The following is a 12,275-nucleotide window of genomic DNA, read 5'->3' on the forward strand; positions in this document are numbered from 1 at the left end:
TGCAGATTATTATCTAATTGTTGATAGTTTTATGCAAGTATCTGACCTCTTTATAAATTTATGACACTAAACTGACACTAAATTTATGAAGTGTCAGTTTTTTGTTTTTTTTTTTTTAATTTATGATAGTCACAGAGAGAGAGAGAGAGGCAGAGACATAGGCAGAGGGAGAAGCAGGCTCCATGCACCGGGAGCCTGACGTGGGATTCGATCCCAGGTCTCCAGGATCGCGCCCTGGGCCAAAGGCAGGCGCTAAACCGCTGCGCCACCCAGGGATCCCCGAAGTGTCAGTTTTTTAATTAGTATTTTTTAAAGATAATAATATAGATGACATTTTCCTTTTTTAAAGATTTTATTTATTTATTCATGAGAGACACAGAGAGAGGCAGAGACACAGGCAGAGCGAGAAGCAGGCCCCATGCAGGGAGCCCAATATGGGACTCAATCCCAGGGACTCCAGGATCATGCTTTGGGCCGAAGGCAGGCACTAAACTGCTGAGCCACCCAGGCATCCCTCTTGCCTTTCTTTATATCTGTTGTTTTCTGTCTTTTGAAACTATATATGCCTCTTGACTAGATCTCATGTTGGTAAACTGCATTTCTCTTTTCCCTAGCAATTACTTATATTTTAAATTCCCCCACCCCCTTCTTTTCATACTTCTCTTCATTCATTGGTTGCTTCTTGCTTATTCTTCAAGCTTGTATTTGAGAGAATGACTTTTTAATTTACCTTCTTGAGCTGCTTCACTTACCTTCTACATTTGGCTGAGGCTACACCAAGAAATACTCCCTCTTGGTTTGCTTCTACGTACACTTCCCGAATAGCTTAACAGGATTTGTGTCTCTGTATTCTGTGACCAAGATTTTAGTTTCAGTCTAGAGAAATTTTTTTCTAATCTTTGTATATAATCTCTGAAGGAGCCTCCAGGAGCCCTGTAAGATTGAAGCCCTAATATCTGTTTTTACATCATTATATGTTATACCTCGAAAGATTAAGTGAATCTTTAAATCTTATATTACAAAAAAGCAAGTTACAAACATATTTTTTGTACTATACCAAATGCTTTTTTCTAGTTTTCTAGCTACAAAAAGGGAGGTACTTGCTCATTATAGAGAAGTATAAAGAAAAATTATCATCCATCATCTCTGTTAACAACTGCTGTCATTCATGTTTTGGTATTTTTCTGCTGGTCTTTTTTGGTGCGTAGTTGAGGTCAAAGTGTAAAGACTATTTGTATCCTAATTTATTTTCATTTAATGACCGTATCCTACTGAAACCATCTACCCTAGACTATGAGAGGGCCCTTCCCTTTGCTTCTCACAGTCTTACTAGAACTTAAACTTCTAACTAGAAATTAGGCAGTGACTTTCCTAAAAGAGCTCTCAGGTACTTTGTGGGGCTAGTAGGAGCCATGGGACACTATGATCCTTTTGCCAATGGCAGCATTCTTTGGAGATGTGCTACCTAGTCCTATCTGCGTGGTGTCTTAGTGTCTTTCCATGCTGTGACTGCATCATACTTTATTTTGTGAACCTGGTTTCATGCCAGGAATAATACTTCAGACTAGCTGTCTCTACCACTCTCTTTCCTGTTCTCAGTACCATCTCCTCTATGATTGCTAATCTGTTGTGACTTTACTGCCACTTTTAGAGAAACGACGGTGTGCTCATCCATAGCTTATTCTTTCAGAATCTTTCTGTTTCTAGATCAGTGCTGTCCAGTAGAAGTTTCTTCCATAATGGAAATGTTCTGTATCTGCATTGTCCAATAATACAGTAGTTACTAGCCAGGTGTGTCTATTGAGCACTTGAATGTGAGTAATATGACTGAGAAACTGGGTTTCTTTTTAAATAAATTTTAATTGACACATGTGGCTTTTGGGTACCATAGTAGATAGTGCACTCTAGATAATCTCAGCTGGTTCTGCAGGTTACTCTTATGGAGAGAACAGTTTGTATCTTATGGGGTGTGTGTGTGTGTGTGTGTATGTATGTGTGTGTTTTACACCCTGGGCTATGTTCTTAACCTCTCTGTTCTGTACTGGCTGCAGTGTAGATGGTGGATACAAAACTGTTTCCTTCTTTCTTTCCTTTTTTTTTTTTTGTTTTTTGTTTTTTTTTAGAATTTATTTATTTATCCCGGGGGGTGGGGAGGGGCAGAAGGAGAGGGAGAGAGTCTTACAGTGGACTCCACACTGAGCCCAGAGCCCAACACAAGGCTCAATCTCACAACCCTAAGATCATGACCTGACCCAAAACCAAGAGTCAGCCACCCAACCGATTACACCAATCAGGTGTCCCGATACAGAACTGTTTCTAGGAGGATCTTCTTGAAGGGCTATGGAACTGCTTTCATGTTCCTTTGGGATCAGGTATCTAGATCCTGTCTGGAGGGGCGACTTTTGGGAAGGTGCTTAGTAGTAGTTCTCCTGGAAGATACTGCATACAGAATGTTATAACACAGTTTCTAAACAATGAAAGGTTTTTTTCCAAGGGGAGAGACTTTTGTTTTATGAAAGATCAAGTCAGAAGGGTTTTTTTTCCTTCTAAAACACATCGTTCATTATCCTTTATATATACCCTTAGATTATAATTTTTGCAACTCTGGCATCTGAAATGCTACAAAAATGCCTCTGAGTCATTGCCATTGATTTTTTTTTTCAGTCAAACATTACTATGATATAATCTATTTTAAGAAGCTTGGTGAATTCTTCTTGGATCTTTTGCCTATGTTCTACTTTTTAAGTGACTCAATGACTTGTCCTTTGTCCTATCAGCAATTTCATAGGATGCAAGAGATATGCCAGTGTATTTGGTTTTGTCTATCTCCCTCAGTGACGTTGCCTTTTTCCCTTGTTAAATTTGCAAGTCTTCCATTCCTGATCCATTTAGATCTTTGTTCTCTTCTTGATCCTTTCTTTAATTCCTGGTTCTGGGCTCTCTAGCTCCTGCCCTCCTTTGCTCCTCTCAGGGTTGAACTTCAACCCTGTTTTTTCCAGCTACTTCCTTTGTGGTTATTCTAAGACTCTGATCCATGTTTTACCCTATTCCCACAAGTTCTCATTGCTCTCTTTAGGTAGGGAAGCAGGAAGTTACAAACTTTACTGGGTAACTGGTCTCCTTTCCTTTATCTTCACATGAAGCCTGTCAAAGTGTAGTCTTATCTTAGTAACTACCATATGTTAGGAGCCCACCCTGCCTCTGAAGTCTTTTGATGAGACATTTTAGTTTTATTACAACCAAGAGCTGCACGTGCACTGCTTGCACTGTGAACTGAATTTGCTGCACGTTGGGGAAGCCACATGGGGAACTGACTGTGTTTTCTGCCTTCTGTTGACAGACTGGTACACGAAACTTCCAGGACTTTGACTGTCAGGTAAGGACTGTACAAGCACCAAGGGGGGCTATGTACAGGATCTCTGCAGTGCTTCCCTCCCTATCCTGGTGGCCTATAGAAGTGGATCTCTCTTCATAGCTAATCATAACTCCTTCATGTTCTTTTGATCATTGGATCAAGTTTGTTTAAAATGATTTGCTGTTGTATTCAAAAACTGCCTGCCAGGTGCCTGCTTTATGGTTGTAGGTTACTGGGTTGAACTGTCACTTTGTGATTAAGATCTTCCCTCAAATGATATTGGAAACCTCAGTCACAGATGTTAAATGGAGGGTTGTCACCTCACTGTGGAAAAGGGGCAGGGACAGTTTGAGGGGAGACTTATCAACAAAATCTTTTTTTTTTTTTTTTTTTTTTTTTAGTTTTTCTTATTTAAATAATCTCTACACCCATCGTGGGGCTCAAACTCATGACCCTGAGATCAAGAGTCTCATGTTCCTTTGACCAAACCAGCCAGGCGTCCAAAAAAAACTTTTTCTAAAAGAAAAAGACAAATTAACTAAGGATTATTAATACAAAATGCAGATTTCTTTTGGCTTTATGCTTGGAGGTGCAAAATTCAGTATTGACTTGACTTAGTATTTAATTAAATAATATTGTTCTTCCTAGTCGCTTATGTCTTCCTCTCTGTTGCCAATTTCAAAATCAATAAAATGAACCAGCATCTGTCCATCTATCTACTTTATCCATTGATTGGCCCTGAAAGAAATGGAAGGAAGGAATGAATACATGGAAATGAGAATCTTATAAGGCCATGACTTATAAGTAGGCCTGACTGTTCTACTCTGAGGATGGATCATAGTAGTGGCTATTAGAAGCAACATGAAGTAGACTCAGGGATCCCTGGGTGGCGCAGCGGTTTAGCGCCTGCCTTTGGCTCAGGGCGCGATCCTGGAGACCCGGGATCGAATCCCACGTCGGGCTCCCGGTGCATGGAGCCTGCTTCTCCCTCTGCCTATGTCTCTGCCTCTCTCTCTCTCTGTGACTATCATAAATAAATAAAAATTAAAAAAAAAAAAATGAAGTAGACTCAAAAAGTACTAGGCAGGGAAGGAAGGTTGGAAAACCAACTTCCTTGCTTCCAGGATTCAACCAACCTGTACACGCATAGGCAAATAGTTATTTTTTTATTTTATTTTAAAGATTTATTTATCAGCATGATCATGAGCAGGAGGAGGAGCAGAGGGAGAGGGAGAAGTAGACTCCTCACTGAACAGGGAGCCTGACACGGGGTTTGATCCCAGAACCCTGGGATCCTGACCCCAGCTGAAGGCAGAGCTCAACTGATCGGGGCACCCACAGGCAAATAGTTATTTTTAGATATTCATTTTTATATTAAGTACAGTAGAGTCTCTATAGTATTAGCATTAAAAGTAAGAACTAATATCTATCTTACAAGCAAACCAGTTATATCATAATATGTATTGGATACCTACAATAGTTAATAAACATACATCATCTCCACTTCTTGGAGCACTATCACAAGGTGATTTTTAAAAAAAAATTTTTTTTAAGATTTTATTTATTCATGAGAGACATAGAGGCAGAGACGTAGAGGGAGAAGCAGGCTCCCCACAATGAGCCTGATGCTAGACTTGATCCCAGGACCCTGGGATCATGACCTGAGCCAAAGGCAGACACTCAACCATTGAGCTACCCAGGTGCCCATAAAGTGATTTTTATTATCTTTATTTTACAGATGAAGAAATTGAGAATCAGGTTTCATAACTTGCCATTGTGTAGAATTGCAGTTGCAAAACCCCACTCTTCTGGATCCATTGCCTATCCTTTCCAACCTAGAAATATCTAGAGCTGAGATATTGTAAAGAGTTGAGTTGTTCTTAAAGCTGAAGTTCTTTGGGCAGCCTGGGTGGCTCAACAGTTTAGCACCGCCTTCAGCCCACGGTGTGATCCTGGAGACCCGGGATTGAGTCCCATGTTGGGCTCCCTGCATGGAGCCTGCTTCTCCCTCTGCCTGTGTCTCTGCCCCCCCCCCCCCCCCGCCGTGTCTCTCATGAATAAATAAAATCTTAAAAAAAAAAAAAAGCTCAAGTTCTTTAACAGAACAGATGTAATTTATTTTGTTACATCATAGCATTGTTACAGACTTCTGAATCTCAATGTGAAACACCTCTTGATGCGACTATTTGGTACTTTATAGATGCAAGAGAATCAACCTAGTACTGTTAAAGAATCTCTTGCTATAGGTCCTTTACTCAAAAAATAAGTCATTTTTTAGATAAGTGGTGGCAGTCAAGTTTGGGTTTGTCTTTAATTTGCTCTAACTTCATTTATGGTTTGGATCTAGGTTGAACCAGTTGAATTTGAGTGTTAATATCTAATATAATTTACCTAGAAGGAGATCATTTGAGAGAGTATGACAGTAAAATTCAAGGTGAAGAATTCTAGAAAAAGTGTTTGTGTACTTCTACTTAAAAGTATAAAATGTAGAAGCATTGATTTTCACCAAATTGATTATCCTCCTCCTTCCAAGAAGAAAAATTAAGTATAAAAAATTACAGGTTCAGGGTGCCTGGTGACTGTCAGTTGGGCAACCAACTTTTGATTTCAGCTGGGGTTGTGATCTCGGGGTCCTGGGGTCCACTTCTGCATCAGGCTCCGCACTCACTGGGGAGTCTGCTTCGAATTCTCCCTCTCTCCCTTTGCCCCTCCCCCTCCACCCCCTCATACCCTCCCACATGGTCTCTCTCTGTCTCTTTGTTTCTCTTTTAAGTAAATAAGTAAATCTTTAAAAAAAAAAAAAATTACATGCTTACTACGAAATAGATAAGAAAAAACCAAAAGGTAAATAAATATTACTTGCTATTTCACCAGTGTTGATATTTGGTATATATCTTTTATGATTTTTTCACATAAATATTTGGATATAAATGAAATTGAGCTTTAGAAACATAATTATGAATCATTCTATTTTTAATTGAGGCTTAAAAATAGTCTGGCAGGGGCACCTGGTTGGCTCAGTCGGAAGAGCATATGACTCTTGATATCAGGGTTGTGATTTCAAGCCCCACGGTGTGTGTGGAGATTACTTAAATAAATAAATAAATTGGACAAAAAGAGTCTGGCAAAAACTTGATATTTTTTGTGAAGCCTTAATATAATAACATGTTCTGGCCTTGTGAAATACAAGTTTTAGTTCAATCCTGATACAAATAGAAGAGTGGCAAATGTTTGTCACATGTCTGTCACTGGTTTTAAGTATACAGGTTTTTTGTGCTCTGAAGGAGAAAAAAACATAAACTCTTCTTTTTTTCCTCCTTCTGGCACCCACAAATGCACTTGTACCACCATTCCTGTCTCTCTGTTAAAGGCTTATGTGATTTTCTGGAGACTGGGACAGCTGGGTCAGGAGTCTAGCAACAGGTTGATAGAAGGCCCAAGAGCTAGAAACAGTGATATGAGAAGTCTAGAATGGCCTGGTTTGCCTGAAGGTGTCCCAGAAACTTGGGCATTCTTAGGAGACAAAACGGAACATATTTAAAGCCAGCATTGTCACTAAATGGAAAAGCATTCAGCACTGGCATTGGTGTTCCCCTTTAGCATAACTGTGGCACCAGATTACCTGAAGCCATTTAATCAAGGCTTCCTTCTGATCTCTGTCTTGCCTCAGAAAAATCTTTAAGGCATATTTGATGATGTCCCTGGGAAGTTATCTTCGTGTCCTCAACTAAGCTCACAACTTCAGTCTAAGCCACCTTTTCCCTCTATTTTCTGTACCGATCAACTACATGGTTTTTCTCTCCCCCTAATAATTGAAACTGTAATTAGAAGTTTACCATTTGTCAGGGTTGCCTGGCTGGCTTAGTCTGAGGGGCATGTGACTCTTGATATTGGGGCTGTAAGTTTGAGCCCACATTGGATATAGAGATGACTTAAAAATAAAAATCTTAGAAAATAAAAAAAAATTATATATCATCAGAAATGAGTTTAGAAAATTCAGAAAAGTGGGCAGCCCGGGTGGCTCAGCGGTTTAGCGCCGCCTTTGGCCCAGGGCCTGATCCTGGAGACCTGGGATTGAGTCCCACGTCGGGCTCCCTGCATGGAACCTGCTTCTCCCTCTGCCTGTGTCTGCCTCTCTCTCTCCTTCTCTCTGTCTCTCATGAATAAATAAATAAAATCTTTAAAAAAAAAAAAAAAGAAAATTCAGAAAAGTACAAAAAAAAGGTTGATCCTACCTAAAGATAACCATATTTTATTTTATTTCTTTCCAGTTTTTACTTTTATGTTCTGGTTATTGAAAGAGTACGTGCTCATAGTTGAAAATTTGGAAAACATAAAGAATTAAAAAGAACTAGGAAAAATTCATAATCATATAATCCAGGGACAACTATGTTGATGTTTAGTGTTGAGATAGATTTGCGTATTTATATGTAATTTTTATAAAAGTAATTATGTGGTTGTCAAACAGGATGTACAATTTTGTGCCCCTCCCCTTTTTAAAGATTTATTTATTTTAGAGAGAGTGAGATCATGAGCACACAGGGAGAGGGAGAAGCAGACTCCCTGCTGAGCAGAGAGCTGGACTTGGGGCTCTATCCCAGGACCCTGGGATCATGACCTGAGCCGCATACAGACGTTTAACTGACTGAGCCACCCAGCCGCTCCTGTGTCTCCTTTTCTAACTTAATATTAGAACCCAATTTCAGGGATGCCTGGGTAGCTCAGTGGTTGAGTGTCTGCCTTTGGCTCAGGTCATGATCCCAGATCCCGGGATCGAGTCCCACGTTGGGCTCCCTGCATGGAGCCTGCTTCTCCCTCTGCCTGTGTCTCTGCCTCTCTCTCTGTGTGTCTCTCATGAATAAATAAATAAAATCTTAAAAAAAAAATTCATTTCTATAGCATTTTATTTTTTTCTATATCATTTTAAAACACTCATAAAATTTCTGATGGATGCCTGTTATTTCCTCATCTGGAAATACCATGACTTAACCATTGCATTATTCTTGGAAATTAGATCACTTATAATATGTTCAGTTCACTGAACATTTTCATGCATATATTTTATGCACTTCAAAGTATTTCCTTAGATGGATTCTTGGAGTGAGCATGTTTAGGGCTCTTGGCATGTCTTATCAAATTGTCTTTCACTTCAACCAGGGGGGTACCCAATAAATATTAATGGAGAGTGAAAAGCTGATGTCTGCCAGGATATATCATTCTCGTAGAAGAGGTTAATAATACAGTGAACTCATAAGAATGGAGTTCTTCTCCTAGAATAATCCAAGCATGTCCAAGGGCTGAGTAATTTCATGCTAGCTATTTAATTGCAGTAGCTATTTAGAGAACTGATTTATAGGACCCAACTGTGAGGATTGGTATTCAGCACTGCGTTTCAAATGTATATACGTGACTGCCTCTTCTAAACAGGTTTAAACAGCTTTAAACTTTCTTTTTGGAAAGTTAAAAATTCCTTAAGTTTTTATTCCTGATACTGCTACTACAACTTACTAGGCGATATACCTGATGTCATGAAAAGAAAAAGAAAAGGCTACAACAGATAAAAAGACCTCAGGAATGTACATCTAATTCGTACCACATTGCGTTAATCATTAAACAGCTTTAAACTCCTGCAGATCGCTTGGTGAATGGGTATTGTTACCAAATAAGAATTAAGGGAAATAAATATCCTGAGTATTCTTTCCACTGAAAAGAGGTGTTTGGAGAGAGCTGGGATTCAGTTAGCTGCTACATTCTGTGTTAGAAAGTTTGACCAGCTCCATGCTCTTCCTGGCCTTGAAGGATGTGAATGTGGCCCCAGTCTACCTTTCAGCCTCCTGTCTCTCTGCTTCCTTTATGTACAGTCCCCACCTCAGGAAAACTGGAATTATTGCTGGCCTATCCCACTTCTGCCTCATGCTTTTCCTTTCTGGTGGCCTTTGTTCACAGTTCCTCCCCCTTGAGATGCCCCACCTTTTTTGGTTTGATTTCATTCATCATAGTTGTATGTGGGCATGGGCAAGGGGGAGGTTGATTTTAGTAAATTCTAAGGATGTAGGTGATTTTATTCTCATTGGGAGGAAAAAAGGAATCTTATGGGAAAAACGAAGATTGTTTTTTATCAGCACCCCATTCTCATTTCCCTTTTCCCCTGTCACTGGAAGGTTTTATTTCCTTGACGAGCTCTGTCGTATCATGGGCATGATTGCTGCCAACTCCCCAAATCGACATTCTTCAGCTTAGCAGCCTCATTACTTAAGAGAAGATCTTTACCTGTAATTCTAGGGAAAAATCCAGGGGTAGATTCTTGTTGGCTTAGTATGGGTCACGTGTACATTTTTGGGCCACTCACTGTGGCCAGAGGGTAGGGTGTTTGAATTGGTCAGACATGCACCCCCTCCTACCTGGGTTCTCCTACTTAAGAGAGTTGGTGTTCTGGGATGTTACATGTGGGTTAAATAACCATTCACTCTTTTTTTCCTCATTGTTAACTAAAGCTATGTGAGGAAGATATTGGAGTTGGCTTTAAAGGAAGAAAAGATAGATTTTATATGTTGATAAATTGTAAAAGAGGCTTTCAGATAAAGAGCCTAATTTGTGAGGAGGCCGAGAGTTGTAGGTGGTTGAAAAGTAACAGGAGAAACAGTCTGCAAGGGTGTTGACTGAAGTAGGCTGAAAGAGGTAAGAGGTAGGAGGGAGAGAGCTGAAACTAGAGTCGGGGAAAGGTGTCATGGAACTTTAAAAAGGAAAAGGTGATCTTTTGATAGGCCAAAGACTGAGTAATCCTGGAGGCAGATTCTTTAACTCTGGGAGTAAATGAGGTTATGCAAATGAACCTTAAACCACTATACAGAGGTAAGGTAGTAGAGGTATTATATCAGTAATTCCTGTGTAATAACAAAAACTATACCCAAGGCTCATAAGTAGCCTGCTTGTTAGAAACAGTAAAATTTCATGCTAACAAAAATGTTGACATTTCCAAGGGTGGTGTTCTACAACGATTTCAGACTGACTGACCAGGACATGAGTGATCAAAAATTAACTTGAGTTCAGAGAGGTAAGACAAGTCAGATTGTGTAATTCTGATAACAGCACATTTACGTAAGGAAAGAGGACTCCGAAAAAGGTGAAATTTTATTATAAAATAATGTCAGGGTGCCTGGGGAGTGCAGTTATTTAAACGCCTGACTCCTGGTTTTTGTCTCAGGTCATAATCTCAGGGGCTTGAGATCAAGCCTCGAATCAGGCCCAGTGCTCATCGAGGAGTCTGCTCAGTATTCTCTCTATCCCTATCCCTATCCCCCTCCACTCCTTTCTCTCAAATAAATCTTAAAAAATATAATAACGGCAATATCCTAAACTCTTAAATTCTTTTTTTTTTTTTTAATTTTATTCATTCATGAGATACAGAGAGAGAGGGAGAGAGAGGCAGAGACACAGGCAGAGGGAGAAGCAGGCTCCATGCAGGGAGCCCGATGTGGGACTCGATCCCGGGACTCCAGGATCACGCCCTGGGCCAAAGGCAGGCGCTAAACTGCTAGGCCACCCAGGGATCCCCAAATTAAATTCTTTTTTAAAACAGTTTTTAACTCCAGTTAGTTAACGCAGTGTTATATTAATTTTAGGTGACATTAAAGTAATTCAATTCCATACATCATTGAGTGCTCGTTACAAGTGTACTCCGTAATCCCTATAATATGTCTAATCCATTTCCCACCCCACCCCCCACCCCATAAACTCTTACATTCTTTAAAAGGCTCTTTGATTTTATTTATTTATTTATTTATTTATTTATTTATTTATTTATTTATTTATTTTTAGGCTCTTTGATATTAAAGTTACATCTTTGATTAAGAGAAAGATGTAGTCCAAGGCGAAGAGGGGAAAAATATGATTTCAAGTCATTTTATAGCCTGGAGAATAAAGGGATTGTATTCAAGAATATGTAGCCTTGGAGATGGTAAATAATAAGAGTTCTGAGATCTATGAGCAGAGCCTTTTAGACACTACTTGGGGTTTGCCCCTTGAGCATAAGCTCTCATTGTGTAATCATACTATGTAGAATGCTGGGGTGAAGGGTGAGGTAATTGGAAAAACAGCCTGTGAAACAGATGATCATTGACTAAAACAGAAAGGTGGCAGCAGCATCACCCCTGCAATTGCCCAACCATTGCCAGGGTGCCTCCACATTCATCTCCAGATGGAGACTTGTTCCAGTTCTTCACATACAGAGTCACAAGGGCTATATTTACGAGTCCACGTGGAGGTGAGTGTCTCTTTTCATATTTTTAATTATACTAAGAACATTTACATTCACGTAATTTGAAAATGAAGAGAAACTATATGAGACACTGACAAGTGCTGCTCCAAATAGGGCAAACAATTGACAAATAGGGTGGAGGACTCTTGGCCCGTAAATACTTTGGTCATTACACAATTTTAGGGGCTTATAATGGGGATGTAGGGGCCGAGATCTCCCTAAAAAGTTGAAATCTATTAGGGGTCCTTTTTTTTTTTTTTTTTTTTTTTTTAGGGGTCCATTTTTAACTGAATTTTTCAGATTATGAGATGATGACAGAGTATTTTGCCTTGTTCCCTCATCTACTTATACAGTGGTTTTGGGGGAGGGAGTTGTGCTTTTTTTGTTGTTATTTTTGTTTGTTTGCTTTACCCCATTTGTTATGTCTCCCTTTTCATCATCCTTCTCCTGAACTTCCCTGACAGTTCACTATCCCCCACCCTACTCCATTGCCCTACATGCTTTTTTCATCTTTTTTTTTTTTTCTTTTTTCATCTATTATCTGGCCTTAGGAGTTCCTGCTAGCCTTAGGGCCAAGCATCAACTGAACTTTCCCTCTATCTTCAGTAGCACAGCTGAGGCCAAGCTGGAGTATTTTAGCAAAACTCTACTGAAAGTTTGTAT

At 39.6% G+C, this 12,275-nt stretch overlaps 1 protein-coding gene across 15 annotated transcripts in view; it reads left to right on the forward strand.

Moving 5' to 3' along the window:
• NDRG3 (NDRG family member 3) overlaps positions 1–12,275 on the forward strand; it is a 78,077-nt gene that overhangs the window by 23,904 nt on the left and 41,898 nt on the right. For 9 of the 15 annotated variants that reach the window (XR_003236710.2, XR_003236711.2, XR_011996926.1 and 6 more), the window contains one exon: positions 3,341–3,376. The exons of the other annotated variants lie outside the window; for them this stretch is intronic. Coding sequence is in view for 6 of the 9 variants with exons in the window: in XM_026009743.2 (XP_025865528.1) it covers positions 3,341–3,376 (36 nt within the window). In the remaining 3 variants the exon portion in view is untranslated. The remainder of the gene's footprint in view (positions 1–3,340; positions 3,377–12,275) is intronic. 15 annotated transcript variants of the gene reach the window in all.

The sequence above is a fragment of the Vulpes vulpes genome, chromosome 14, assembly GCF_048418805.1.
Source record: "Vulpes vulpes isolate BD-2025 chromosome 14, VulVul3, whole genome shotgun sequence".
NCBI classification, from domain to species: domain Eukaryota; kingdom Metazoa; phylum Chordata; class Mammalia; order Carnivora; family Canidae; genus Vulpes; species Vulpes vulpes.